We start from the raw sequence: 23,513 nt of genomic DNA, 5'->3' as shown, positions 1-23,513 counted from the left end.
CCAGGCGTTTCTCCCGGCGTCTCACATCCATTCCATCCCCCGGCCGCGGCGCCGCCCCAGCCACTCCCTCTCCCCTCCCCCGCTTTCATCCCCTGCCCTCTCCCCAATCGGGCAACTCCGCTGGTCATCTAACCCCCCTCCCCCCCTCCCCCTCCCCCTCCCCCTCAAGCCCCCTAGTTTGGCTCGTTTTGGTTCAGCCTGGGCTGGTATTTAGCCCCTCCCTGCCCCCACCGCCCTCACCATGCTGTCCTGGTCGGCCACCAGGCTCTGCAGTGTGCGCAGCTCGCCCGCCACCGCCCCCGCCGAGTCCGGCCCCGCCAGCGCCAGAAGCTTCTGGGCGCTGGAGGCCATCACCTCCTGAGGGGGGAGGGGGGGGAGAGCAGGGTGTGTGGGCGGGGAGGGAGAGAGGGGAGAGAGGCAGATCAACACCGGATTCGAACACAGGGATGGGAAGGGAGCGTGTGTGCGACTGCATTGCCCCTGCACCCCTGCAGCCAGGTAGCCCGGCAGCCAGTCAGGCGCCCGCCAGCACGCCGGGACCCGACCCCCGACCCCCTTTCTTAAAAATCATGAATGTAAGTATGTAACCCCCATGGGTGCGCACCTGCAGCTTGGCACGGCGCTCCGCGGGGTCCAGGTCGGACAGGTTCAGGCCGCGAAGGGCGGGGGGCAGCGCCGACTCTGTGTGTGTGTGTGCGCGTGGTGAGGGAGGGGAGATGAAAGGGGGCTGAGGCGGTGTTGGGCTGGTGAGGCGTGTCGCCCTGTTCCTGTTCCCGACCCTGCCCTCACCACTGGCGCCTCCCAGACCCAGCCCATCGCCACCCGCCTCGCACAGCTGCCCCCCCCCCCCCGCGCAACCACCCACCCCCATCCCTGCCCTCCAGCCGTTCTCCCCTTGCGCCAACGGCATAGCACCCGCCGTTCCCAGCGGATGTCGACAGCACAAACTACCGAACTGACCTGTCTGTCACGGACTACGGTAATACCCCTCCCCACTCCCCACCCACCCTCTGCCTTTTTGGCCGCCGCCGCCGCCTTGCGCTTCTCCTCCTTGGCCCTCTTCTCCGCCTCCTCCCTCGCCTTGCGCTTGCTCTCCACCAGCGCCGCCTCCATGTCGTCGGTGATGGTCACGCCCTCCACCTGAACAGGTCAGGGCAGGTCAGGACAGGTCAGGACAGGTCAGGACAGGTCAGGACAGGTCAGGGCGGGGCGGGCCACGGCAGGGCAGGGTAGGCGGGCGAGTGATCGCGCCGGTGCCGCCACCAGCCACTCCAGGCGCGGCCACTGATGCCTCTCTCTCCCAGCAGGCCTCACTCCCCCCACAAACCCATGTCACCGATGTAAAGCCGCCGCCGACACGGCCCACGCCGGCCTGGCCGCCCCATGACCACCGCTGCTACCCTCCTGCGACCCCTCCTGCGCCCCCCCTCCCCCCGCCGGCCGCACTTCCAGCCACCTCTGCCTCCGTGAACCCCCTCCTCACGACATGGGGGAGCAAGCCGGCCCGGCCACACCCCCGACCCCCGACCCCCGACCAACACGGCGTCGGCACGTCAGCCCGACACCCACCCACACGTGCCCACACGTGCCCACACGTGCCCACACCGACTCATCACAGCCCGCCGCCCACCTGCACCGCCGCCGCCGCCGCCACCGCCGCCTCCATGGCTACGGCGGGCTCGCCGCCGCGCCGCCCCTTCCGCGCCGCCTCCGCCGCCGCCCTGGCGTCCTTGTCAAACATGAGGTCGCCGGTGAGCGTCTTGATGGGCAGGCCGGCGGCCGACTTCTCCTTGTCAGCCTGGGGCGTGAGCAAAAGGAACCGCGCAGGTGTGCATGTGCGTGCAAGTCGACATGGGCACAAGGGCAGGCGTGTATGACTCTCCCCCCGGACCCGTGTCACCCTTGTGGCAAGGGGCGCCCTGCCGTTGGCCAACCCGCCCCCTGGCCCGTGCCTCGCCCACCGCGGTCCCAGCCGTCGTCACTGAGGCACGACGCCCCCATGCCACCCGCACCCCCGCCCGCCACCCCGCCCCCGCCCCCCCGCCCCCCGCCCCCCCGCCCCCGCCCCCGGCCCCAGACCCCGCACCTTGACGCGGCGTGGCGCCCGCTCATACGCCTCCGCCCCATCCTCCGCGTCCTCGTCATCAGCCCCCTCATCCCCTTCGTCCTCGTCGCCCTCGTCATCGCCCTCCTCGCTCCCGCCCTCCGCCGCCCGCTTCCGCTCCTCCGCCTGCTGCTTGGCCTGCTTTTCCTGCTTCTCCCGGATCGACCTGCAGCGTTGGGAGTCCAAAGCGGGAGCGGGAGTTTGGACGAGAGCCCGTTGGCGTGTGCGCGGTTGGTGGCAAGCGCAGCTGGGCTTCGCCTGCCTCCCATTCCCTACCATGCGGCCCCAGCCCCGCGCCTCCAGCCCCGCTGACAACCCGACAAGCCACGTCACAACGGCCCGAGATGTATGAGTCTGTGCGTCGCGTCCTCTGCCCCTAGACGCCTCCTTGGTTCCGCGCTTCTCGGTGTGCTGTCGCAGCCACTGCAGCCGCGCCTCGCACCTTGCATCTATGCTTCCCCGCCCCTTCGCCCCTCGCGTGCCCTGTGCGCCCCCCCCCGCCTCTCTCCCGCCCCTTTTCACCCCCACATCGGCAACCCTTGACCCCTCTGGCAGCGCCTCGCATCCATGCCCTCATCCCGCACGCATGCTGGAGCGACTAGCTCACTTGTCGAGCTCCGACTGGTCCAGCGACTTGAGGAACCCCAAGCGCCGTGAGTGCTTCTGCACGAACTCCAGGTCCTCATCGCTTAGCTCCAAGTCCGACACCTCAATTTCTTCATCTCCCCGCCCGACGAGCGGCACATCCTGCAGTGCCGCGCCGCCGCCCTTCTTCTGCGGGAGCATGCCGGCCCAAAGTTCGGACCACCGAATTATTGAGCCATGATGCCTCATAATGATATGAATACAGTCATAGACAACATTAAAAGTGTTCGCGTACCGGTTTGGTGTTCTTGTGCTTGGGTGCTTTGGCAATTTTCTGTTTCGCGCCGGCGCCCGCGCCGCCGGGTCTGCCCTTTGGTTTTCCTTGCGGCTTTGGTCCTTTAGGTTTCTTGCTCATGGTGTCTGGGTGGAACTAGTATTGGTCAGGAAAAGGGCTTGGGTTGAAGGACCGGTTTAAAGTTCTGCGCTAGTTAAGTACAGCAAGTGACAAGTGTATACACAGGTTCTCGTAGGGGAGGCCCTGAGACCTAGCGTTGCGGTTCATCTTGATTGCCGTCCCACGGTTTGGCACGCTTACGACACGGTTCTGCACGGTTTGACTCCCTCATCTCGCGCTTTCGCTCCGGCCGCTATTTCGACGGCTAGGACGTGACCGGCTCTGTCTCATGCCGTCATGCACATACCCAGGGTCCTATGACAAGCGTGCGGGCTTGGCGGTCACACTGCACTCAAAACATTCAACCTTCCCTCCTTCCGCCCAAAATCAGAGTGGCTGGCGCAGGCGCATCTTGCTACGTGTAGGATAACCAGGAGCTGCGTGGTGCGTAACACTCACATCTGCGACAATTCCGGGCGGGAGCTGGGACGTACTGCGGAGGAGTGCTCGACACAGCGCCCACCGAGCAAATGCACTCATGCAAGAACTCGCGCGACGGCCAGACCCAAGAGACCAAGCGCTCTCTCCATACGCTTGTAAAACTGATTGACGCCTACAAACACACATTTTGCAGATAAATGGAAGCGTCACGCTTGCTGAAAGGCGCGGTTTGACTAGGTGCAAGGGCTGGCCTCGGTATTTGTAACGCAGCGCCCTGACAATTAGCGCTTATGGCGCGACAAATGGATGCACGATCACTGACGAACTCAGCTGCGCTTCGGGCACTATTAACAGCTTGGTTGGCGCTCTTCTCTGGGTGCTCGGCGCTCGTCGAATATCGTGAATATCGAAAGCACCTTGACGAGGGAGGCCCAGACTTCAATGTGTACCTAATCTGGTGAGTCTCTGGGCACTGTAGGTAACCGCATTATCTGCCGCATTATGTCGCGCGCAGGCGACTCGGCGGACAGCTGCACGTTAGGCATCAATGTCTACACAGACATGAAGGCGAAGTCCACAATCGTTTGCTTAACGCGCGTCGCCCGCCACCGGCGACGCGGCACCGTGAACCAACTAGTCGGGCTGTATCACACCAGTCCGGCAGCATTTCCCCTGACAGTCCCCGGCGCTTTCGACAGCTTGCCGCCCCGCGCCGACGCCCCCTGGCCCCTCCTTCCAAAAGCTTCGCGAACATGTATACACGTGCACCTTCACGTGCGTGCACAGGACCACGAAAGCAAGCACCCTTGATGAGATTGCAATTCAAGCGATCACGTCCGTCGTGGAGGTGAGTCCCGGCCCGCCCAGTGGACCCGTGCCTGCGTGTGCGCACCACCAGCACGAACGCACCTTCCTTTCAAACAGCTTGCTGAACACGTCTTGGGCTCGTGTCGCACGGGTATCCACGTTGCTGCTGCCGTCCGGTGGCGGGTCACACCGGTCACCGGATACACCCACACAGCGTGCGGGCCCTTGCCCTGCTCCCACCCCCGCCCTGACCCGCCCTATCACCACAGGCCTACAAGCCCCTGCGGAAAGAGCTGCAGAAGGAGGCGGCAGAGCGGGCCGCGGCCGCATCACGCGAGGGCAGCGCCAAGTGGGTGTGGTGCGGCGAGTGGGATAGGGCAAACCCTTGGGAGCCACCAACAAAGCTGGCTGGGACCAGCGGCATTGTTGCGCGGCCGCGCCGCGGCACGCACCAAGTACCGGAGCACACACACACACACACACACACACACACACACACACACACACACACACACACACACACACACACACACACACACACACACACACACACACACGCGCGCCCTTCTCACCGCATCGGAACAGACCTATCCTACCGACTCACCGCATCGCTGCCGCCCTTTCGGCCCTCCCTTGCGCGCGCAGGCGCAAGAAGACGCCGGAGGCGACCGAGGTGGCCGCGGCCTTCGCTGCGGCGCACGCGGTGGCTCCGGGCGGCCTGCACCTGTTTGCCAACAAGCTGGAGGACGGCGACTTGGAGGCCAGGGGCTGGGCGGGGCCGGGCGGCACGGGGCTGACGCTGGTGCACTACGACGTGCACGACGTGCTGGAGGTGGGCAAGGACGTGCTCATGTGGGGCGAAGGCGGGGCAGGCGGGGAAAGGTGGGGAAGGTGGGGAAAGTTGGGGAAGGTGGGGAAAGGTGGGGAAGGTGGGGAAAGGTGGGGAAGGCTTGGGCGGGAAGGCTCGGGTGGGGAAGGCTTAGGCAGTGGAAGGCCCGGGCGAAGAAGACGGGGTGGTGGCGATGGGCGGGGCCAGCCTTGCCGCGGTGCTGTGACAGGAAAGGGACGTGGGTTGCGAGCGCCTCGCGTGCTTGCGGCTTGGTGCTCTGCGGGCCGGCTGACGTCGGCGGCGGCTCTTGGCGAGCCCGCCGCCTCCCGCCGCCCGCAGGACACGCCCCTGGGCAGCTGGTTCAAGGACAAGGAGGAGAAGCTGAGGAGCGGCAAGTACTACTTCAGGTGCGTCCTGGTCGTGGGCCTGTGGGTCAAGCCGGCCCACACGAGTGTGTGTGGACTTGCGGTGCTCCTTATGTGCATGGACTGCGCTTTTTGCCTGCCTGCACCTTTCCCAGACGCCCTCCGTGCAATTGGACTTGGTCTTGAAGGTGTTTTGGCTGTCGCTGACGCGGCCGCTGCCGTTGCATTCCTTGCGCACGCACATTGCGCAGTCACGTCACGGACATGATGCGGTTTGCGCTGGTGAGATTTCTCGGCGGCTCCCACACATGAGGAGGAGGGGCTGCGGGCGCTAGCTGGGCGCGTTGGCCCGGAGGGCAGTGGCGCGGGCCGCGCTGAGGTGGCGTGTGCTTGTGTGCGTGTGTGTGCGTGTGTGTGTGTGTGGGCCTGTGTGTGCGTGTGTGTGCGTGTGTGTGTGTGTGTGTGAGCGTGAGTGTGTGTGCGTGTGTGTGTGTATGTGTGTGTGTGTGTGGCCTGCCTGGCGCACCCGCCGCACCACCACGTGATGCCGCCCCCCGGCTGCCCCCTGCAGGTGTACAAGCACGGCGGGCTGTACCTGGATGCTGACGTCATCATGATGCGGCCCATCAGGTGGGGAGGGGAGGGGAGGGGAGGGGCGGGGACGGAGGGACGCTTGCCACCTGGCTGCGACCACTACGCCGCACCAGGTGGATTGGCCCCACGCCACGTACCCTGCATCAAGGCCGATGAGTAGGATGCCCTGTTATGAGTTCAGTGTGCTACGTCGCGCGCTCTGTTGTCCCCGCCAATCTCCTCCCCCCTCTGCAAACCTGACACTGGCAACGACACCACACAACCCGTGTGCGCGGCTCCGCCTGCAGCCTGTCGCACCTGAACGCGGTGGTTCGGCCGCCCCATACCATGATCGAGTGCGCGGTGGTGTACTTCGAGGCGGGGCACCCGGTGCGTGTACGTGCGCGCGTATGTGTGTTACAAAACAACATAATGACGCCCGCCCAGACGGCGTCGGAGTGCCTTACGGATACCTAACAATATCGAGCGTCTGCCGTATGTGTGTGTTTAAAACAAATGTGTATGTGTGTGTGTAGATTGCATGAATGTCTGTGTGCGTACGTGTTCGAGGAGGCTCATGTGGGCGTGTCTGACATGGGTGGGCACGGGGACAATGTGCAGGGTGTTGCGCCTGGGGTTGGGGAGCAGCCTCAGGGGCGGTCCCTGTGTGTGCGCTCTCCGCTTCCTTCCCGCCGACATGTTGCCGCCGCCACCGGCACTGCCACCACCCCTGCAGTTCATCTGGCAGGTGCTGACGCACATCAAGAACCACTACGCCATCAACGACTGGACCACAGCCGGGCCGCGGGCGCTCACTGTGGTGTACGAGGAGTGAGTGCCAGTCCTCGGTACCGGTCAGGGGCACGGTGCCGTGCCGTTGTCATTGGCTCTGCATGCTGTGCGGCACGTTTGCCCCTCCCCAACCCACCCTTACACAACACAACATGCACAAACTGGCTGCATGCACCCGCCAAGTGCACGTCCGACCCGGCGACAGGAAACGAGCTGCGTACTTGTTTCCCATGCCGCCTGCTCATTACCTGCTCACTTCTGTCCCCGAACCTCACGACCCCACTTTGCGCGTCGGCAGTATTTCCTCACTCATTACTTCCTTCGGTCTTGACATGAACGGTTACCGCCCCCCCCCCAAAACCCCCTCACCCCTCAGGTACAAGTTCCACGGCCCCAACCGGGACGTGTACGACCTGCCTCTGCGCCTGGCGCCCGGCACCTACTACGGCCTGAGTCTGGGCCGCGCCAAGAGCTTCTGGGACAGCGGCGAGGTGGTGCCGGAGGACTTTGCGGGCTGCGAGGTGAGGGCACTGGGCAGGGCAGGAGGAAAGCAGCAGGAAAGCAGGAGGAGAAGGGGAGGACGAGGAGGAGCGCGCGTGGAGTGGTGTGGTTAGGGAGTGCGCGTTCGATGCGGCTGTAGCACCCGCCTCCGCAACCCGGCTTGCCGCGCACAGCGACTGAGCGATGCGCCTGAGGGCTGGGCGTACATGACTCCACCTGCTACCTTGGTTATGTCCCTTCCTTCCGCTACCCCCACCGCCCCCCCTGGGAACGCGGTGCATTTCAGGATGGGGACTACTGTCGCGTGCCGCTCCGTTGACAAAGCATAGGCCACGCACTCCTCTTCGCTCTTTTGCATTGGGTTCGTTTAGTTTGGGTTGGTATCTACACCCCCCCCGCCGCCCCCCAACCCCCGCCCCGCCCTCCGCCCGCCTTCAGGCGGTGCACGTGTGGGGCAGCATCGCCCGCGGCTACCTGTCCCACAGCGGCCGCAAGGACTACTACCTGGATGAGGCGCACCGCCAGCGCGTGCGGCAGCGCGTGGCGGCGCTGAGGGCGGTGCCGGGCTGCGCGCCGGACGCGCCGCGCCTGGCGCCCGGCGAGTCGGTGGCCGACATTGCGGATGTGGGCGCTGCGGGCCTGGGCGGGCACGTGGCGGGGCAGAAGCACAAGGCAGCAGGAGGAGGAGCAGGAGCAGGAGCAGGGGAGGGAGGCAAGCAGGGAGGGGAAGGCGGTGATGGGGGTGAGGATGGCGGCGCTGGCGCGCCGCCTCCTGGGGAGGAGGGAGCGGCCGTCATCGCGCCCGGGTCGTGGGAGGCCGCGTGGTCAACAGCGTTTGGGGACACGGCCAGGAACCCGCAGCACGTGGAGGGCGGGGCAGCGCAGGAGCCGGTGGAGGAGGAGGAGGCGGAAGAGGGGGCAGCTGGAGCCGGGGCAGGCGATGCCAAGCTGCCGCGACCGGCGGCCTTGGATGGGGAGGACGACGCGGCTGGGGGCGACGTCATGCGCGGTCTGTTGCGGGGCCGTTACCCGAACGGCGACCGCGCGGTGGCGGCTAAGGCCACGTCGGAGGGGTCTGGTGGGCGTGGCGGCCGGGCGCTCCGCAGTGCGTGGTGGCGCCACCGGTGAGTGCCGGCAGCTGCATGGTCGCGTAGACTGTACAGATGGTGTACACGCACGCGCCAGAGCAAGGCTGGTGCCTTTGTTTGCTATCGAAGTATTGGTGTATGACCAATCGCATTTTGAAGTCCTGCTGCCGATTGATGTTTTGAGGCCAGCTGCTCTTCGGCAGAGTCCACAAGGACTGTCAGGCGGCACAGTACTCATACCCGGATCACCTGGGTAGCCATAAGCTCACAATCATGTCGCAGCGACTACCGAAACGTTATAAGCTTGGCTCAAATACTTCGTGGTTGCTGCGGCTCGTCGTCGCTGTGCTGGAGTCGAATGTGGGGGCCTGGTGTGGCGTCCCAGTTGGAATGTCGCAGGACTGACCCTGACATCGTAAGTGTGCGTGGGCGTGTGACCTGTCCTCGCATGGGTAATCGAAGTGCTCGCGTGCTCGCCTCGTGTCGCCTGACTACTACGGAGGGCGTATTGCTGCCTGGCACATGCAAGCGCAGGAGCGCTGTTTCCGCTATGCCGGGCTTGTGCTGCATTTCATAACACGCAGCTATTAGTGTGCTGACAGGCGTTGAAGAGCGAACGCCTATGTGGGGGCTGGCTCGAGATTAGGTATACAAGGTTTATAAAGTTTTCCATGGGGGAGGATGGTGCAAATGGGGGAGGAGATTGCCTGCACGTAGTACAAGGCGGGGGGTGTTCACTGTATGATTACCAGTATGACGTTCGTGACTTGCGTGTCGTAAGGGAGCGTTAGCCATGCAGGGCAATGTCTAGCGGCTATAAAGGAAAGTTTGAAGTATACGCGTATGGGTGACTGGGTGACAGAGCCTGCTGAAGCAAACAGGCGGGGGCGAGCAGGGTGTGAGACGACCGGCAGTGTGGGTGCCCGGTGTGCACGTCGCGCTGTACAGTGATCGTGTTGGCGTTAGTTCTTTGCCCTTTGGCCGGCGCATCCTGGTGTATCCGATGATCAGATGTAACACATGGATGCAGTCAACGTGTGTGTTGCTTGCGCTTGCCTTCGGACCTCATCACAGAGTCCCGTCCCCACAGGCCCACACCCCATCCGTCTGACACAGCTCCCCCGGTTCCACGGATAGAACTTCCTGATTAAACCCAGTGCCTGTGATACTTAAGATAATGCTAATTTAACTAGGCCACCTCAACCCAATGCTAGCGCAAATTTACAGTCAACTCGTTGTCCGCAGAGTTTTGCTGGCCGTAGATGCCGTTTAAACCACATGTCTACATTGAATAAATTATTGAGATGCCAGACTGGGCCTAAGGACTGCTGCGGGAAATACTGCGGGCCCCTCGATGCACGCCCACTTGTATCATGATTGTCCAGCTGGCCTTTCAGGCCATAATATGCCAGATAATTGTAACTGCGACTGCGCGCGGGCTCGCGGCACTGGCTCCGCTGCCGCTCGTGGTGAACTACACGGATGTGCGGCAGTGGCTCGACGACGGCAACACCGCCAACATCTTCCTGGTCGGTCTGAGGGGATCGTCAGGCCACCGAGGGCTGCGGGGCAAGGGTTATAGGGGCTCTGCAGCGAGGGGGACATCGGGGAATGGTGGGGATGGGGTAGCGCCAGGTTGCGCCCCGGTGAACACCAAGTCCAGCCAGTGGCGGGACCCCTGTTCCGCGCATTCACTGGCAAAGGCCGGCAGCCCTGCGCTGCACTGGTCCTCCTCACCTCCGGTGCTCACGCGTGCACACGCATGCGCTGGCCCTCCCCACAGACGTGGACGACGGGGCCGGAGACGCTGGACGCACTGGCGGTGGAGTGCATCTCATCAGTCATCAATGTGGGTCGGAGCGAGCACGGCACGGGCAGCAAGGCAGGGACGGGACCCGCACCTTCCCGTGGGCTTTGCGCAGGGAATTAAACTCATAAAATTGAGGGACGAGGCCGCCAATGTCTTGACCGCTCGCAAATGTTGGCACGGCTGCTGAACACCGGCTTCACGCAGGGGGGCCTGGCGCGCGCAAATGCCTTGACCGCCACTTCTCAACACATTGCACCCCCAGCTGCACCATAAAGCTTATGACTGCCGCCACTTTTGCGTCCGCCTGCGCCTGCCCGCCCGCCCACAGGTCTATGCGCACCAGTATGAGCGCAGAGGCGCGGCGGGGGGCGTGTTCCTGCTCGCCAACGCGCTGCGGGAGGCCGACATGGACGCACACGGCTGGGTGCGGCCGGGAGTGCACCTGGTGCGGTACGGCGTGGCGGAGGTGTTGCAGGTAGGTGGGTGGGCGCACGTGTATGCTGCACACGTGCGCTTTTAGTGTGGCACGGCTGCACAAGTGAGCGACAGGATCCCATGGCAGCGCTGCGGTCGCTGTGATGACCCTCTTGCCACTCTGGCCGCTCCGGGTTTATGGCCTTTTCTTGGTCGAATTCCTGTTCACGTGCCCTATCTGCACGATGCCCCCACGTAGTAGCATTTGCCCCGCCCCTTCCCCCGCCCGGCTGCTGCCCCAGGACACGCCTGTGGGTTCGTGGTACGTAGAGAAGCGGGTCGAGCTGGAGGCGGGCAAGTACTGGTTCAGCCACGTCACTGACCTCATGCGGTTTGCGCTGGTGAGCAGTATGCGGGCACTGGTGGGGGGGCGCGGGGGAGGGGTTGCAACGATTAATACAGAGTATTGTAGCGAAGTAGACAGCAGCCGTGGGAGGGGGGGGGGGGGTATGGGCCTACGGTAGTTCTTACGGGGTAGGCTGGACGCCGGTACGGTGGAGGCTGCTGGCCCACGGCAAAACCCGGGCTTGTGCGATGACCTTCCGACACCCACCTCCACACCTGCAGGTGTACAAGCACGGCGGCATCTACATGGACACCGACGTGCTGGTCATGAGGCCCATCAGGTGCGGTACGACACACCGGTCGTGAACTACTAGCTGCTACGAGCTCTGCGTGCGCTTGCTTTGTGTGCGCACTCTGGCTGCTATGCCGGAGCCAGTATGCCACCTCAACAGCGCCTCACCACCACTTGGAAACAATTGATACAACATTGCGAGCCGTTACAGGGTTGCCTCCATTGCTCCTGTACCTCGCAGCCCTGCGAACGTGAACAAGCTGGTCCGTGCGGTGGGCGACTCGAGCTGCTTCGAGTGCGCCGTAATGTTCTTTGAGGCTGGCCACTCCGTGAGTTATTTTCAGCCGCGCCACGGCAGGGGCTGGGGCGGCATCCCAGTTGCTTACTTGACATGGCACAAGCGCACGGCACACCACGCAGCCGCAACATTCTGCCGCTTAGGTCCGCCATCCACAATCCTCACTCCGCCGGGCTGCGCCCCTCTGCTCGCAGTACCTGTTTGAGGTGCTCAAACAGATTCCGCGCCACTACCGCGGTACAGAGTGGATCAGCGCCGGGCCCAAGGCGCTCACCATCGTGTACGACCACGCGCCCACGCACGCCCTCCACGAGCTGCCAGACCAAGTTGTGCCAGGCGCTTATCTGGGCATACGGTGGGTGGGTGGTCGTGGGTGCACGTACGGTATCCTGCACGGGTGTTAAGAGCGGATGGGCGTAGTACGTCTGCTTTTGCGCAGCTCGGTAACTACGTACTCCTGCGCCTTGCTCCAAGCCATGTGCCCCTTTCTCCTTGCCCCGGCCCCTCGCGCGCCGGTGGTGGCAGGCTGACTAAGGCCAAGCGTTTCTGGACAGAGGGCCACATCCGGACGGAGGACTTTATCGGCTGCGAGGTGCGTGCGTGGGAGTCGAAGGAAGTGCTGCCCAGCTATTAAGGAGCCGTTAATAAGGGGCTCAGACTTGGGAACGTGCTGGGTGCGCTGGCGGATTGAACTGCACCCGTCCACTCCAGGCGCGCGTGTGCCTGCCGCGGTCGCGCATATGCAATCCTTCCCTGCAACAGTGCAAGCCCCTGTGCGCTGCGGGCCTTGGAACTTATGGACGTATGGACGGGATATGAAGCTGTGTTCCCACGCAGGTGATCCACCTGTGGGGCAGCACGGCACGTGGCTACGTGACCAAGAAGTCAACCACCTACATCACCGGCGAGGAGCAGGTTCGCGCGGGCGGTTGCTGGGGACCACCGTATGGCTGCAGCTCAGAGGGCAGTGGGGCACGCCGTAGGTAGCGTAGAGGCATGGGCACTGGGCAAGGTGCGGATGCGTGACGAGGGTTGCACGCGTGGGGCGATGCTGCACGGTACTTGGCGTACGCACGTGTGACTGCTGTCGAGGCTGTGCGTCGGCGGTGGGTGTCCTCGGTCATCACTGACGGGACTGGCGGGGGTGATAGGTAGCATCGGCACCCGTCCCAATGTCTACAATGTTCCACGCTCGCAGGAGGAGCGGCTGAAGCAGCGGGTGGATGCGCTGAGGCAAATTTCGTGGTGCCGCAGCCGCGCCCCGCGGTTCGACAAGTGCGCTAACATCACTGCGTGTAGTGCCAAGGCGAAGGCGCTGGCCATTTCGTCTAGGAAGTCAGCTGGGGCGGCCGATCAGACCGGATTAGATAGCGTAGATAATGACGGAAAAGCTGAGGGCTGGAACGCCGACCGCACCGGAGCTGGAGAGGAGGAGGGTGCTGAGGAGGGCGAAACGAGTGCAGAGGGGTTCGGTGATGAAAGCGATGAGGAGACGGGTGACGAGGGGGCAGGAGAGACTGAAGTAGATAGCGGCGAGGTAGATGGCGCGCGCAAAACACGAAGGCACGGGTAGCGTCACACGAGGAAGGAGTGAGTTACAGCTTGAGCGTCGTATGATCTGGCAGACCGACGAGGTAATGACTGACGGCAAGACTGACGGTTCGTACGCATTCGTTCCCACCACACTCGTCATTGAGTTGCTGCCGGGCACAGGCAGGGCCAGGGGACGCAGGGGCACCGCGTGAATGATTTGCGTTGGAGTAAAACGCCGCACATGGCGAAAAGGGGCGGGAGGATGCATGACTGCCGTGGGTAGACCAAATTTGCGCTGGCTAAAGGGCTGTAGAGGCGGCCTGGGCCCGACGCAATCCCACGAACACGATCGGGGCTGACGAACGCCCGCCATTCTGGGCTGAGCGGCCCAAGCTCGTCTATCTGTTATTTACTTCATAATAACTTGTAGATTTGACCGGCACAACCGAGTAAGCACTGGAAGGCGCGTTCAGCAAAAAACAGAGAGCTCAAAAATCTTACTTGAAACGGGCCAGCTTTCCACGCGCACCAGTTTGCACAGATATGTCCGAACTGTTGTTTGTGATGCATACTACCGTCTTGGGGGCGCAGCTCCTTTGAGTCAACGTGCAGTTGCTGGCGCGACAGCCTTCCAGCTGCGCGTCCAAATGATTAACAATCGGACGCTATTTGCACTCTTAACGCTCTGCATAGTATCCCCGCCTGTCTATGCGCGCTTACGGTCGCTGAAGGCGAGCGTCGCGCCGCGGCCATTCCTCGCGAACTACAAGGAGATTAGACAGCCGCTTGATGACGGCGCCCTTGGAAACATTTTCTTGGTGGGTGGACCTTCTTGACGGCTGGGGAACACTGACCAAACCCGGGTCTGCGAACCTTGCGGCTCTGCTGGCCACCGCTACTTGCGGGAACCCCCCCCCCCCCCTGAGAGAACCTGTCTGCTGGGCTCTTCTTGCGAAGACCCCATGGGGGGTCCTGAGAGATCGCAGCTTGTGGACGCGGTCTGCGCTGCGAACGGGCCTCTTTGCTTCATTGCTCCTCACCCCCATTGCTCACGCCCGCACACGCATGCGCTGGCCCTCCCCACAGACGTGGACGACGGGGCCGGAGACGCTGGACGCACTGGCGGTGGAGTGCATCTCATCAGTCATCAATGTGAGTCGGGCAGCAAGTCACGGCACGGCAGGGTTCAAGTCGTTTTGGGTTCACTGAGGAGCCCATACGTGTGCCGGCGGCGTCAACGGGGCGGGTTGGCATGGGGCAGAGGGCCTCAACTCGTGCGATGGGCGCTGCAATGCTTTATGGGCCGGGGCTCCACTACCAGCATATCGTACACGCACATACGCGCGCTTGAGCTTACCGTACGCCCCACGCACGCACCTTGCACGGCGCCTGCATGCCCTAGGCTTACGCGCGGCAGTTCGAGCGGCCGGGCGCGCACGGCGGCGTGTACCTACTGGCCAACCAGCTGAGCGAGGAGAAGATGGAAGAGCTGGGCTGGCGGCGGCGGGGCGTGTACCTGACGCGCTACAGCGTGGAGGACGTGCTGCAGGTAGGTGCGAGAGTGCATGTACGGCATGTGGGTGGATGGCTGGTGCGTGCGTGATACGGTACCCCGCGCTTGCGGGACGATGAGGTGACGTACGGCACCGCTCCACACACGTGAGATCTAGGCTTGCCGGGATGTAGGCAAGGCCGCCGTTGCAGCGTATGCAGGGGAAGCCTGCGGCTCGCCAGCTCGTGCCTTGCCGCGCACGTGTCGAGATGGAGAAATGCATGCCAGCCTGCACCGTGCGGGTAGCAAACCCGCATGTTGCATGCGGCAGCGGCCATGCTTCTCCTGCCCAACTAGCCGCATCCGGCCGCCTGCTGCTGCCCCAGGACACGCCTTTGAGTTCGTGGTACGTAGAGAAGCGGGCCGAGCTGGAGGCGGGCAAGTACTGGTTCAGCCACGTCACTGACCTCATGCGGTTTGCGCTGGTGAGCGGTATGCGGGCACTGGTGGGGGGGCGCGGGGGAGGGGTTGCAAAGATTGATACAGAGTATTGTAGCGAAGTAGACAGCAGCCGTGGGAGGGGGGGGGGATGGGCCTACGGTAGTTCTTACGGGGTAGGCTGGACGCCGGTTCGGTGGAGGCTGCTGGCCCACAGCAAAACCCGGGCTTGTGCGATGACCTGCCGACACCCACCTCCCACACGTGCAGGTGTACAAGCACGGCGGCATCTACATGGACACCGACGTGCTGGTCATGAGGCCCATCAGGTGCGGTAGCTGAGACCCAGTGGGCGGGACTGACGCGAGAGCCAAGTAAAACTGGCACGCCTTGCACTAACCTCTTAACCCTTTCAACGTTCCTGCGCAACCAACCCGCACTCCCGCTTTCCTCGTGACACCCACAGCCACAACCACGTGAACAAGCTGGTCCGCGCACTCAGCGATTCAAACTGGTTCGAATGTGCAGTCATGTTCTTCCAAGCAGGGCACCCTGTGAGTTGGCAGGGGGGATGTCCATGGATGCAGGCGAGCAGATCTTTATTAACAGTCCATGTGCCTTCCGCCTGTTGGCACAGCTGCATGACATTATCCACCGTCTGCAACCGACTCCTTGTCTTGCAGTACCTGTTCGAGGTGCTCAAACAAATCCCGCGCCATTACCGTGCTGTGGACTGGATCAGCGCCGGGCCCAAGGCGCTCACCATCGTGTACGAGCATGCGCCCATGCACGCGATGGAGCACCTGCCGGGCCAAGTTGACCCTGGCGTGTATCTAGGCATACGGTGCGTTTGGGATTGCGGGAGAAGGGAAACGCGAATCCGTGTGTAAGAGAGCACACGGGATCACTCTTACCGCTATGTTCTTGCGCAATGCCTGGCCAGGCTGACCAAGGCCAAGCGCTTCTGGAAGGAAGGGCACATCCGCACGAAAGACTTCATCGGCTGCGAGGTGTGTTCCGCCGCATGGCTTTGGGGCCTCCCCATTGTACGCTAGAGGCGCTACCATTTGCATTTGCACCATGACTCGCAGAGGACTGACAGTGTCGCGGCCGGTATTGTTTTCTCGCGCAGGTGATTCACCTGTGGGGCAGCACGGCACGTGGCTACGTAATCAAGAAGTCAACCACCTACATCACCGGCCAGGAGCAGGTGCGCGGGCGGCCGGTAGGGACCACCGTATGGCTGCAGCTCAGAGGGCAGTGGGGCATGCACAGGACTGCATCAATAGTTGTTAGCGCTTACTCGTGCATACCCGCCGCATTGTCTTACAGGAGGAGCGGCTGAAGCTGCGCGTAGATGCGTTAAGGCAAATCTCGTGGTGTAAGGCCAACGCGCCGCGGCTGGACCACTGCGGAAACGTCACGAAATGCAGCGCGCTGGTGAAGGCGCTTGCAGCTGCGCCCAAGCCCCCCGCGCCGGGCCATTCTGACGGTGATGAGGTGGACCCCGGGGCGGATGTGGACGGCGAGCAGGATGACAATCGGGAGGTGGAGGAGGCAGAGGACGAGGAGTACTCAGAATCGGATGCGGCACAGGAGGAATACTCGGAGGATGAGCAGGAGGTGGAGGTGGAAGAGGTGGAAGTGGAGGACGGTGATGCCGGAAATGGGCAAGGGCACCGCGGGGCCAGCCTGGAGCTAGATCAAGGGCAAGATGGGGACGAAGACAGTGGAAGCGAGCTGCGCCGGGGTATCTGGAGCACCGCGGAGTGGGGAAGTCGGCGGCAAGTGCGGCGTTGAGCCTCCGTGCACACGATGTCATGCCCCTCTCTCGGTGACCATCTGTCCATGTGTGGATGGATGCAAGGACGCGGGCGTGCGGACCTGGAACGCAAGAGACTCTAGCGCTGTGTAGTGCCAAGACATGAGTGGTACAGATAATGCTGAGAAGCGACACGTTTGTGGAGCTGGGAATCCGTGCATCGGTGCAGGCAGCCGCATCTGGCGTGTCCTGCTCAGCTATGGGGACAATGGAAGGTGGTGGCCGTGAACGCCTGGGCTACAAATTGGCTTCACCTGCACCGTTGCTGGTAGCTGCTGGGGGGGCCTGATGGAGGAGCCGCTAGGCAGGGTTTGCATCTTTGAGGAGCGGCAAGAAACGGGCCCCCAATACAGGCCCTCGAGAAAGATTGGGCATTTCCGTCATTTCCGGGGGTGCTGGGGTCTGGGAATCAGCTGCACCCTACGGGACTTCACCAACCTGCCTTACCACTGTCCCATCGCACACTCATTTCTGGAGGTGCATTCTCGCCGCGTGGGGCTGCATACGGTCCCCGAACCTCGCGAACTACCCCTTCCCGGGTGGTGGGGGGGTGGGGTGGGGGCGGAGCTCCCCACACGCTAAACATCGGGCATTTTTGGGCCCCTCCGCCCCTGGATGCCGTGGGCGACCAAATGTGGTTAGGGCCCTTCTCGCCAGCGGCGGCGGCCCACCCCTGGCTGAGCGGGATGCAGTCGCAAAGACATACGGCCACGCCCATAACAGCTCATATTTGGTCCAATGCCGCTGGTGCCGCTGCGCCGCGGCTGCAGCCGCGCTGGCAGCCTCGCCGCGTAGCTGTACCCAAACATATAACTGTACCCTGAACGTATTTACAACCATCGCGCCTGGTTGCAAGCGCCGCGCGTACGAAAACGCAGTGGACTGTTGAGGCCGCAATGTCAATTCCGCGCGACCATGCGTGACGTGGGCACTCAACCGGCTGCACCTGATATTGCTGGCTCCGAGATTAATGCGCACGAATGCTACCTGTGCTTGCTCGTCGGGACGACCGCTCCAACCGTCCTCAGGCATGCGAACGCCCGCTTCCGCGAATAGCTGCTCGCCAGATCCCTACGTAGTATGCATATGATGTCTTAGACGCTTTAGCCAAGTCATGGTTTGAACTTTGCGCCGATGCATTATAATGCTGACATGGCGGTCTGTGCCATATTCCTCGCGCCCTAACGCGTCCGCTGCAATTAACCCCGCACTTGATATACACGATGACTTAACTACGTCTGCTGCGATTCTGCTAGCTTTGTTGTTGCCGCCTTTGTTGCGCGGGGATGGTGACGGTCCTACACCAGCCTGGCTTTGGGATATCCTCCTCGTATGGTAGCTTAGTAGCTCTAGGTGCAGCGCCAATGTCTTCTGGTCGGAAGCGGACAAAGGCTGACGTGTGCGAGGCCTTCGTCGCGCGACTCTCCGAGCGCGGCGACGTCGAGTTGGATTCCTCCCTTCTTGAGGGCATTCGCCAGCACTTTGACCGGCTCCCTACTAGATATGCTCTAGATGTGAACGTGGACGGCCTGGACGTGCTCAGCCACAAGCGGCTATTAGATGAGGCCCGGGCCGACCCCACCACGGTGTCATTTGCGGTCCGGCCGGTAGAAATAGTCGGCCCGCGGGCTGATGGTGTATCTTCTCCCCACGAGGTATGCGTGGGCAGCACGTCTGAGTCGGAAGTACACCTCTGACTCGTTCCTCCGCCCGTTGCAGCTCACCCGGGCAAACTCCAAGAAACTAGGCCAGCTTTGCCGGCCAGCGTTCGGCTCCTCGCCGAACCTCCAGGTAGGAAGTTTCAGGCTCTCGGCTTGTCGGGCTTGTCGCTAAAGGAGGCACGAAAACGCAGGCGCTGGCGCTCGAAGTCGGGGAGCGGGCCGAAGGACACGAGGCCGAGGCATCTTCTGGGCCAGGGCCGCGCGAGGAGCACCCGGTGTTCTATGAAATCACTATAGCGTCGGTCGACCAGCCAAAGCTGCTCAGCCGACTTTCGGAGGCGCTGGTGAGCATGGCATAGCGAGAAACGTGCGCCGACGCGATTTGCTCACGGAGCTGCCCGCACTGCAGGGGGACTTGGGGCTTAACATCCGGGAAGCGCACGCCTTCAACACGAACGACAGCTTCTCGTTGGACGTGTTCGTTGTGGATCAATGGCAGCCCCAGGTGAGCGCCACAGCCAATACCCAAGGGGTTTCGTGCGACCCCTGCGTTATTCGTGGGCATACGATGTGCCGCGAAGTGTGGGAGCACGCTGTGCGCATCGTTGCGGCTAAGATGTGAGTCTCGCTTGCCTGCAGCCCGGGCAAAATCTCGAAGAGCTGCTGGGGCAGCGGCTGCTCCAGATGCCGCCGCCGCCTCCCAAGGGAGGGGCGGCACAACAACAGCAAGCGGTAGCAGCGGGGCCCGCGCCGGCGCTGCGGTTACCGGCGGATCCGCCTCCCAACCTCAGCATGGTGAGCGGCTGGTTGGGGAGGAGAGGAGGAGGGTGGTCGGTATGTGGCCAGGCATAGGACACGACCCCAGATCTGGACCGCATTCGCATCCAGTGATCCTGGCGCGGCTGTGCACGGAGCGAGCGGCAGCAGCGGGGATTGGGGTGACTGCAGGTGCTGCAGAGCCGCAAGCGCGCTCTGGAAGCGCTGTCGCCACTCGCTACCGGCGAAGCCGGTTACGCTATGGTGGGCTGCCAGCACACTGCGGGGACTGGGACGTACAGTTCAGAGTACACGGGGCATAGCAACAGTGCTCTACGGGTGTGGCTATAGAACAGCAACATTGTGATTTTCGGGCACCCGTCCTTTCACGACAGCTCTGCCTCAACACCAGGCAGTGCACAAGTGCTGGGAACAGCAGCTCTTGCCGCTGCCTCGGCTTACGCAGCCGTTGGGGTAGAAGAGCGGGCATGTGCCAGGGTCTGCGTGCGTAGGTGCTGCGCACCCTTTTGTCAGCCGAACAGCACAATGTGGCCTCCAACCCCATATTGCAACGCCCGCACCACGCTGCCCGAAATGCACTGACCTATCGCTCTCCGTCTCCCCGGCCACGCCGCTCGCGCCATGACGTGCAGCTGGCGGGCCCGCGGCCGGACTCGCCGGCGGTTGACGACTGGGAGATTGACATCACGCAGTTGCACATAGAGGCAAAGATTGCCAGTGGGGCGTTCAGCAACCTGTACAAGGGCACGTACTGCGGGCAGGAGGTGGCGGTGAAGATCCTGAAGGACGTGCACGACGACTCATCGCAGTACCAGGAGTTCCTGCAGGTGGGGGCGGAGCGGCTGGGTGAAGCGAGAGCGGGCGGGCAGGTCGGACGTTGGGAGTCATGTGTGCGGCATGCGGCGGCAGTGCCAGCCGGGCAGGGGTGCAGGGTGCCGGCCGGGCTGGGCGCGTGTTGCATCCACACACATTACAACGACTGGCCACTGGCTCTTAGCGAAGGAGGCCGCTCGCTTGACTTGATGCCTGCTGACTGGCTGCGCCGCGCCATGTGGCTGTTGATCTGCAGGAGGTGGCGATCATGCGGAAAGTGCGGCACAAAAACGTGGTGCAGTTCATCGGCGCATGTACGCGGAAACCCAACCTGTGCATCGTGTTTGAGTACATGTCTGGAGGCAGCGTGTACGACTACATCCGGCGGGTGAGAGGAAGAGAGATATGTCCTGACGGGTTTGCGGGGCCTTCGTCACGGTTCGGCTCGTTAAGTGCATGCAATTGAGGGTTCGGGGTTATGGGCTCGTTGTAATGGAGCGCATCGTGCAGGAGTCTTGCAACATGCAGGGATATCTTATCGTCCCGCACGTTGCTCCACACACTCAGCGCATTGGCGGGCGCGCGTGCGTTTACGTTCCACTCAACGCACACATGCACACATACGCACGCTCCTCCTCTGCCGGGCCTGCCAGTCCTTCTGACCGGCACCTTGCTAACCCCGCGACCGCCTGCTGTTCACCAGCAGGAGGGCCCGCTCAAGCTGTCAGCCATTCTGAAGCTCGCGGCGGACGTGGCGCGGGGTATGGACTACCTGCACCAGCGGAAGATCATCCACCGCGACCTCAAAGCAGCCAACCTGCTGATGGACGACAACGCGATCGTGAAGATTGCGGATTTCGGTGAGGCGCCCAACCCGGGGTCGGGTGGCACAGGGCTACCGAAGCGGATGGCTGTTCTGGGCCGGCAAGGCCGGTGGGACCCAGCAGAGGCGCTGGGGGTTTCGGGGCGCAGCAGTGGAAGAGAAAAGGGTTGTGGAGAAGTGAAGCGGGGCGGGACGAAGTGAACAAAGCTTGTATGTAGGCACTTTTGGCGCTGGACTGACATGGCTGGTGATTGCTGCTGCTCAGGTGTGGCGCGTGTGATTGAGACGACGGGGCACATGACGGCGGAGACGGGCACGTACCGCTGGATGGCACCGGAGGTGATTGAGCACAAGCCCTACGACGAGAAGGCGGACGTGTTCAGCTTCGGCATAGTGCTGTGGGAGCTGCTCACGTGCAAGGTGCGGATGCAACGGCGTGCCTGCTTGCTTATTTATTCACAGTCATGGTTTACGTGGCACTGCCACGACTCAGTTCCGGCTACAGACTCAAACCCATTTCTGCAGCTTGCTTGGTGACGCTCTGCCCTCCCTTCGCTTTCCTCTTTGTTGTACCGTTACGATTGAACGCCCCTGCCGCTCTCCCTTGCACAGGTGCCGTACGCGGACATGACGCCGCTGCAGGCGGCGGTGGGCGTGGTGCAGAAGGGGCTGCGCCCCGGCGTGCCGGCCAACTGCCCTCCGCTGCTGGGCGAGCTGATGGAGGCGTGCTGGACTGGCAACCCGGCGTCGCGGCCCAGCTTCCGCGAGCTCACGCCGCGGCTGCAGCACCTAAACGCCATGGCGCTAGAAGAGGAGAAGCGGCAGCTGGAGGCCAAGCCCGCCTCCAAGCAAGGCCTACTCTCCAAGCTGCGCGGGAAGTAGAGGCGCGGTGCAAGCAGCAGGCGGCAGCGATGTCAGCGGCGCGGCGGAGGGTGAGGCGCTACGGTACGCGGCGGTGCGGCGCGGCACCTTCAGGGCATTGGCGTGGCAGCTCTGCATGCGGAGGGCGGCAGCAAGCGGCCACCTATTGCAGCTATTGCGCTTACAGTGCAGACGGCCAAAGTGCTGACCTGGCGTTTGAGGCAGCCCTGCGGCGTTGTACGGGCACTGTACTCCAGCAGGCAGCAGCGGCTCCTGGGAGGGGCTGCTCCGGCACGCGCCTGCAGCCCATCCGTGGGTGGCTGAGCCCTTGCGGCCTAGGGATAGTTCCTTGCAGCGCGACCGCTGAATAGGAATTCCACCATCAACGTCCGCACTGCGCTATTTCGTGTGTGACGCGCATGAGCATAGCTCTCTGGTGAGCGTGTTGTGATTGGGGCGGGGCTAGCGGGGGGCGGGGCGGGCCTGGGTAGCATCGGTTCGCAAGTTGCTTCTCATGTATCGGCGCCCACAGCGCAGGCAAGCCTCACGGCTGAAGCCCACAACCGTCACAAGGGATTGTCGAGCGCGGAGATTTGTCACGTGTGCAGTTAGAGTTAATGTGCTTATCATTGTCATCTAATGCATTTGGGCAACCGTGCATGGTAGGGTTTGCGGGCCGCCCTGTCTCGAGGCACGTCCTTTGGTGTCAAAGGCTGCACACAGTTTTGTTTGTATCCGTTACACGTATGAATTGACCTTGCTATGAGGTGTGAAGGAACACGAGGGCGCAAGCCCACTTGATGTCATATCGGCATAGAACGATAGGACATCCGCCGCTGACGCAGTGGATAGCGTGGAGTGATGCAGCAGGACACCGGTATGGGTGGTATGGCAAGGCCGCACATGCGAGTGCAGCGTATCGGGCAACGCCGTGTGTGGAACTGACGGGCCGGCGCTGGTGGCTGAGACACAGCATGGTGTGTTAGCACGCGCGTAACCCTCATGTGCTGGCGGCAAGCGGGTGCGAGGTAGTGTGCCCCAAGGAAGAAACGGTGGAGGAAAGGCTTGCCGGCTGGTAGGAGTGCTCGGCTGTGTGCGGACCGTTAGGTGGCGGTTTGAAGCATCCCGGTGCGCAGGGCTTGCATGTGGGCTGCTACGGTGGCGGTGTGGTACTGACTGGGACGGCGTGCCGCGAGGCAGGGCTGTGCTGCACATGACTCACGGACGCACAGAAAGGAAGTAAACGAGAGTATCAAGGATACGCAATGGCCGTAGGTAGTGAGTTTCAATTCATGGAGCAATGATGAGGGGACGCTGCGATTGCGCAACGGAAATTTAGCCCCCCGCTACTCCAACTTGGGCCTTATTCCGTGTGCCGCAATGCGACAATGGGAGGATAACGTCGAGCCAGTTGAGGGGGACGCGAGAGCAGTCCGCTGGCAAGGGCTGTAATCACCCTCTCGAACAGAATGGCAGTCAAGGGGCGGGGCGGCCCAGACTGCCGTGACCCGTCTGCATCGCAGCAGGCTTCGACTACTCGTAAGCATGGCAATGGCCAGCTGCTCGGGTAATCGGGCGGGCGGGCTGGCGGGGGAATCGGGCGGGTGGGCGAGTGTACCGGCGGCCGCGGATGGGGGCCACGCGTACCATCGCAA

At 62.9% G+C, this 23,513-nt stretch overlaps 5 protein-coding genes across 8 annotated transcripts in view; 4 read left to right on the top strand and 1 right to left on the bottom strand.

Annotated features, from left to right (window-relative positions):
• CHLRE_16g659600v5 (uncharacterized protein) overlaps positions 1–3,178 on the bottom strand; it is a 9,517-nt gene extending 6,339 nt beyond the window's left edge. Inside the window, exons 1-7 of the mRNA XM_043070961.1 lie at positions 2,985–3,178; positions 2,712–2,878; positions 2,087–2,270; positions 1,631–1,798; positions 1,008–1,140; positions 605–681; positions 241–357 (exon numbers count right to left, since the gene is read on the bottom strand). Of these exons, the coding sequence (XP_042915603.1) occupies positions 241–357; positions 605–681; positions 1,008–1,140; positions 1,631–1,798; positions 2,087–2,270; positions 2,712–2,878; positions 2,985–3,104 (966 nt within the window). The 5' untranslated portion in view covers positions 3,105–3,178. The remainder of the gene's footprint in view (positions 1–240; positions 358–604; positions 682–1,007; positions 1,141–1,630; positions 1,799–2,086; positions 2,271–2,711; positions 2,879–2,984) is intronic.
• A 90-nt stretch (positions 3,179–3,268) lies between these two features.
• On the top strand, positions 3,269–9,508 carry CHLRE_16g659550v5 (uncharacterized protein). 3 transcript variants are annotated; one of them, XM_043070960.1, is made up of 12 exons: positions 3,269–3,981; positions 4,039–4,117; positions 4,311–4,371; positions 4,601–4,680; positions 4,977–5,163; positions 5,500–5,567; positions 5,777–5,807; positions 6,097–6,155; positions 6,407–6,488; positions 6,835–6,929; positions 7,267–7,411; positions 7,830–9,508. In XM_043070960.1, the coding sequence occupies exons 2-12, from the start codon at positions 4,086–4,088 to the stop codon at positions 8,517–8,519; spliced, it is 1,530 nt and encodes a 509-aa protein (XP_042915602.1). In that variant the 5' UTR covers positions 3,269–3,981; positions 4,039–4,085; the 3' UTR covers positions 8,520–9,508. The 3 variants fall into 3 exon arrangements, with proteins under 3 accessions (XP_042915602.1, XP_042915600.1, XP_042915601.1); XM_043070959.1 differs by lacking the exon at positions 4,039–4,117 and having other exon boundaries at positions 3,399–3,981; XM_043070958.1 differs by lacking the exon at positions 4,039–4,117 and having other exon boundaries at positions 3,399–3,981; positions 4,917–5,163.
• A 116-nt stretch (positions 9,509–9,624) lies between these two features.
• On the top strand, positions 9,625–13,524 carry CHLRE_16g659500v5 (uncharacterized protein). The gene is made up of 10 exons (XM_001697871.2): positions 9,625–10,008; positions 10,263–10,328; positions 10,618–10,764; positions 11,006–11,104; positions 11,331–11,389; positions 11,582–11,669; positions 11,833–11,993; positions 12,164–12,230; positions 12,476–12,553; positions 12,837–13,524. Exons 1-10 carry the CDS (start codon positions 9,853–9,855, stop codon positions 13,209–13,211), a joined length of 1,296 nt encoding a protein of 431 aa, XP_001697923.1. The 5' UTR covers positions 9,625–9,852; the 3' UTR covers positions 13,212–13,524.
• A 54-nt stretch (positions 13,525–13,578) lies between these two features.
• CHLRE_16g659450v5 (uncharacterized protein) lies at positions 13,579–17,300 on the top strand. The gene is made up of 10 exons (XM_001697870.2): positions 13,579–13,989; positions 14,258–14,323; positions 14,574–14,720; positions 15,050–15,148; positions 15,372–15,430; positions 15,568–15,655; positions 15,785–15,945; positions 16,045–16,111; positions 16,234–16,311; positions 16,434–17,300. Exons 1-10 carry the CDS (start codon positions 13,819–13,821, stop codon positions 16,899–16,901), a joined length of 1,404 nt encoding a protein of 467 aa, XP_001697922.1. The 5' UTR covers positions 13,579–13,818; the 3' UTR covers positions 16,902–17,300.
• Positions 17,301–18,143: 843 nt separating this feature from the next.
• CHLRE_16g659400v5 (uncharacterized protein) lies at positions 18,144–23,322 on the top strand. Of its 2 annotated transcripts, none has more exons than XM_043070957.1 (10): positions 18,144–18,578; positions 18,643–18,714; positions 18,776–18,928; positions 18,994–19,089; positions 19,224–19,379; positions 19,994–20,188; positions 20,431–20,562; positions 20,881–21,034; positions 21,263–21,417; positions 21,610–23,322. In XM_043070957.1, exons 1-10 carry the CDS (start codon positions 18,288–18,290, stop codon positions 21,877–21,879), a joined length of 1,674 nt encoding a protein of 557 aa, XP_042915598.1. In that variant the 5' UTR covers positions 18,144–18,287; the 3' UTR covers positions 21,880–23,322. The 2 variants fall into 2 exon arrangements, with proteins under 2 accessions (XP_042915598.1, XP_042915599.1); XM_043070956.1 differs by having other exon boundaries at positions 20,878–21,034.
• Positions 23,323–23,513: the final 191 nt, after the last annotated feature.

The sequence above is a fragment of the Chlamydomonas reinhardtii genome, chromosome 16 (assembly GCF_000002595.2).
Source record: "Chlamydomonas reinhardtii strain CC-503 cw92 mt+ chromosome 16, whole genome shotgun sequence".
Classification (NCBI taxonomy): domain Eukaryota; kingdom Viridiplantae; phylum Chlorophyta; class Chlorophyceae; order Chlamydomonadales; family Chlamydomonadaceae; genus Chlamydomonas; species Chlamydomonas reinhardtii.
This window is presented reverse-complemented; position numbering and strand designations above follow the sequence as displayed.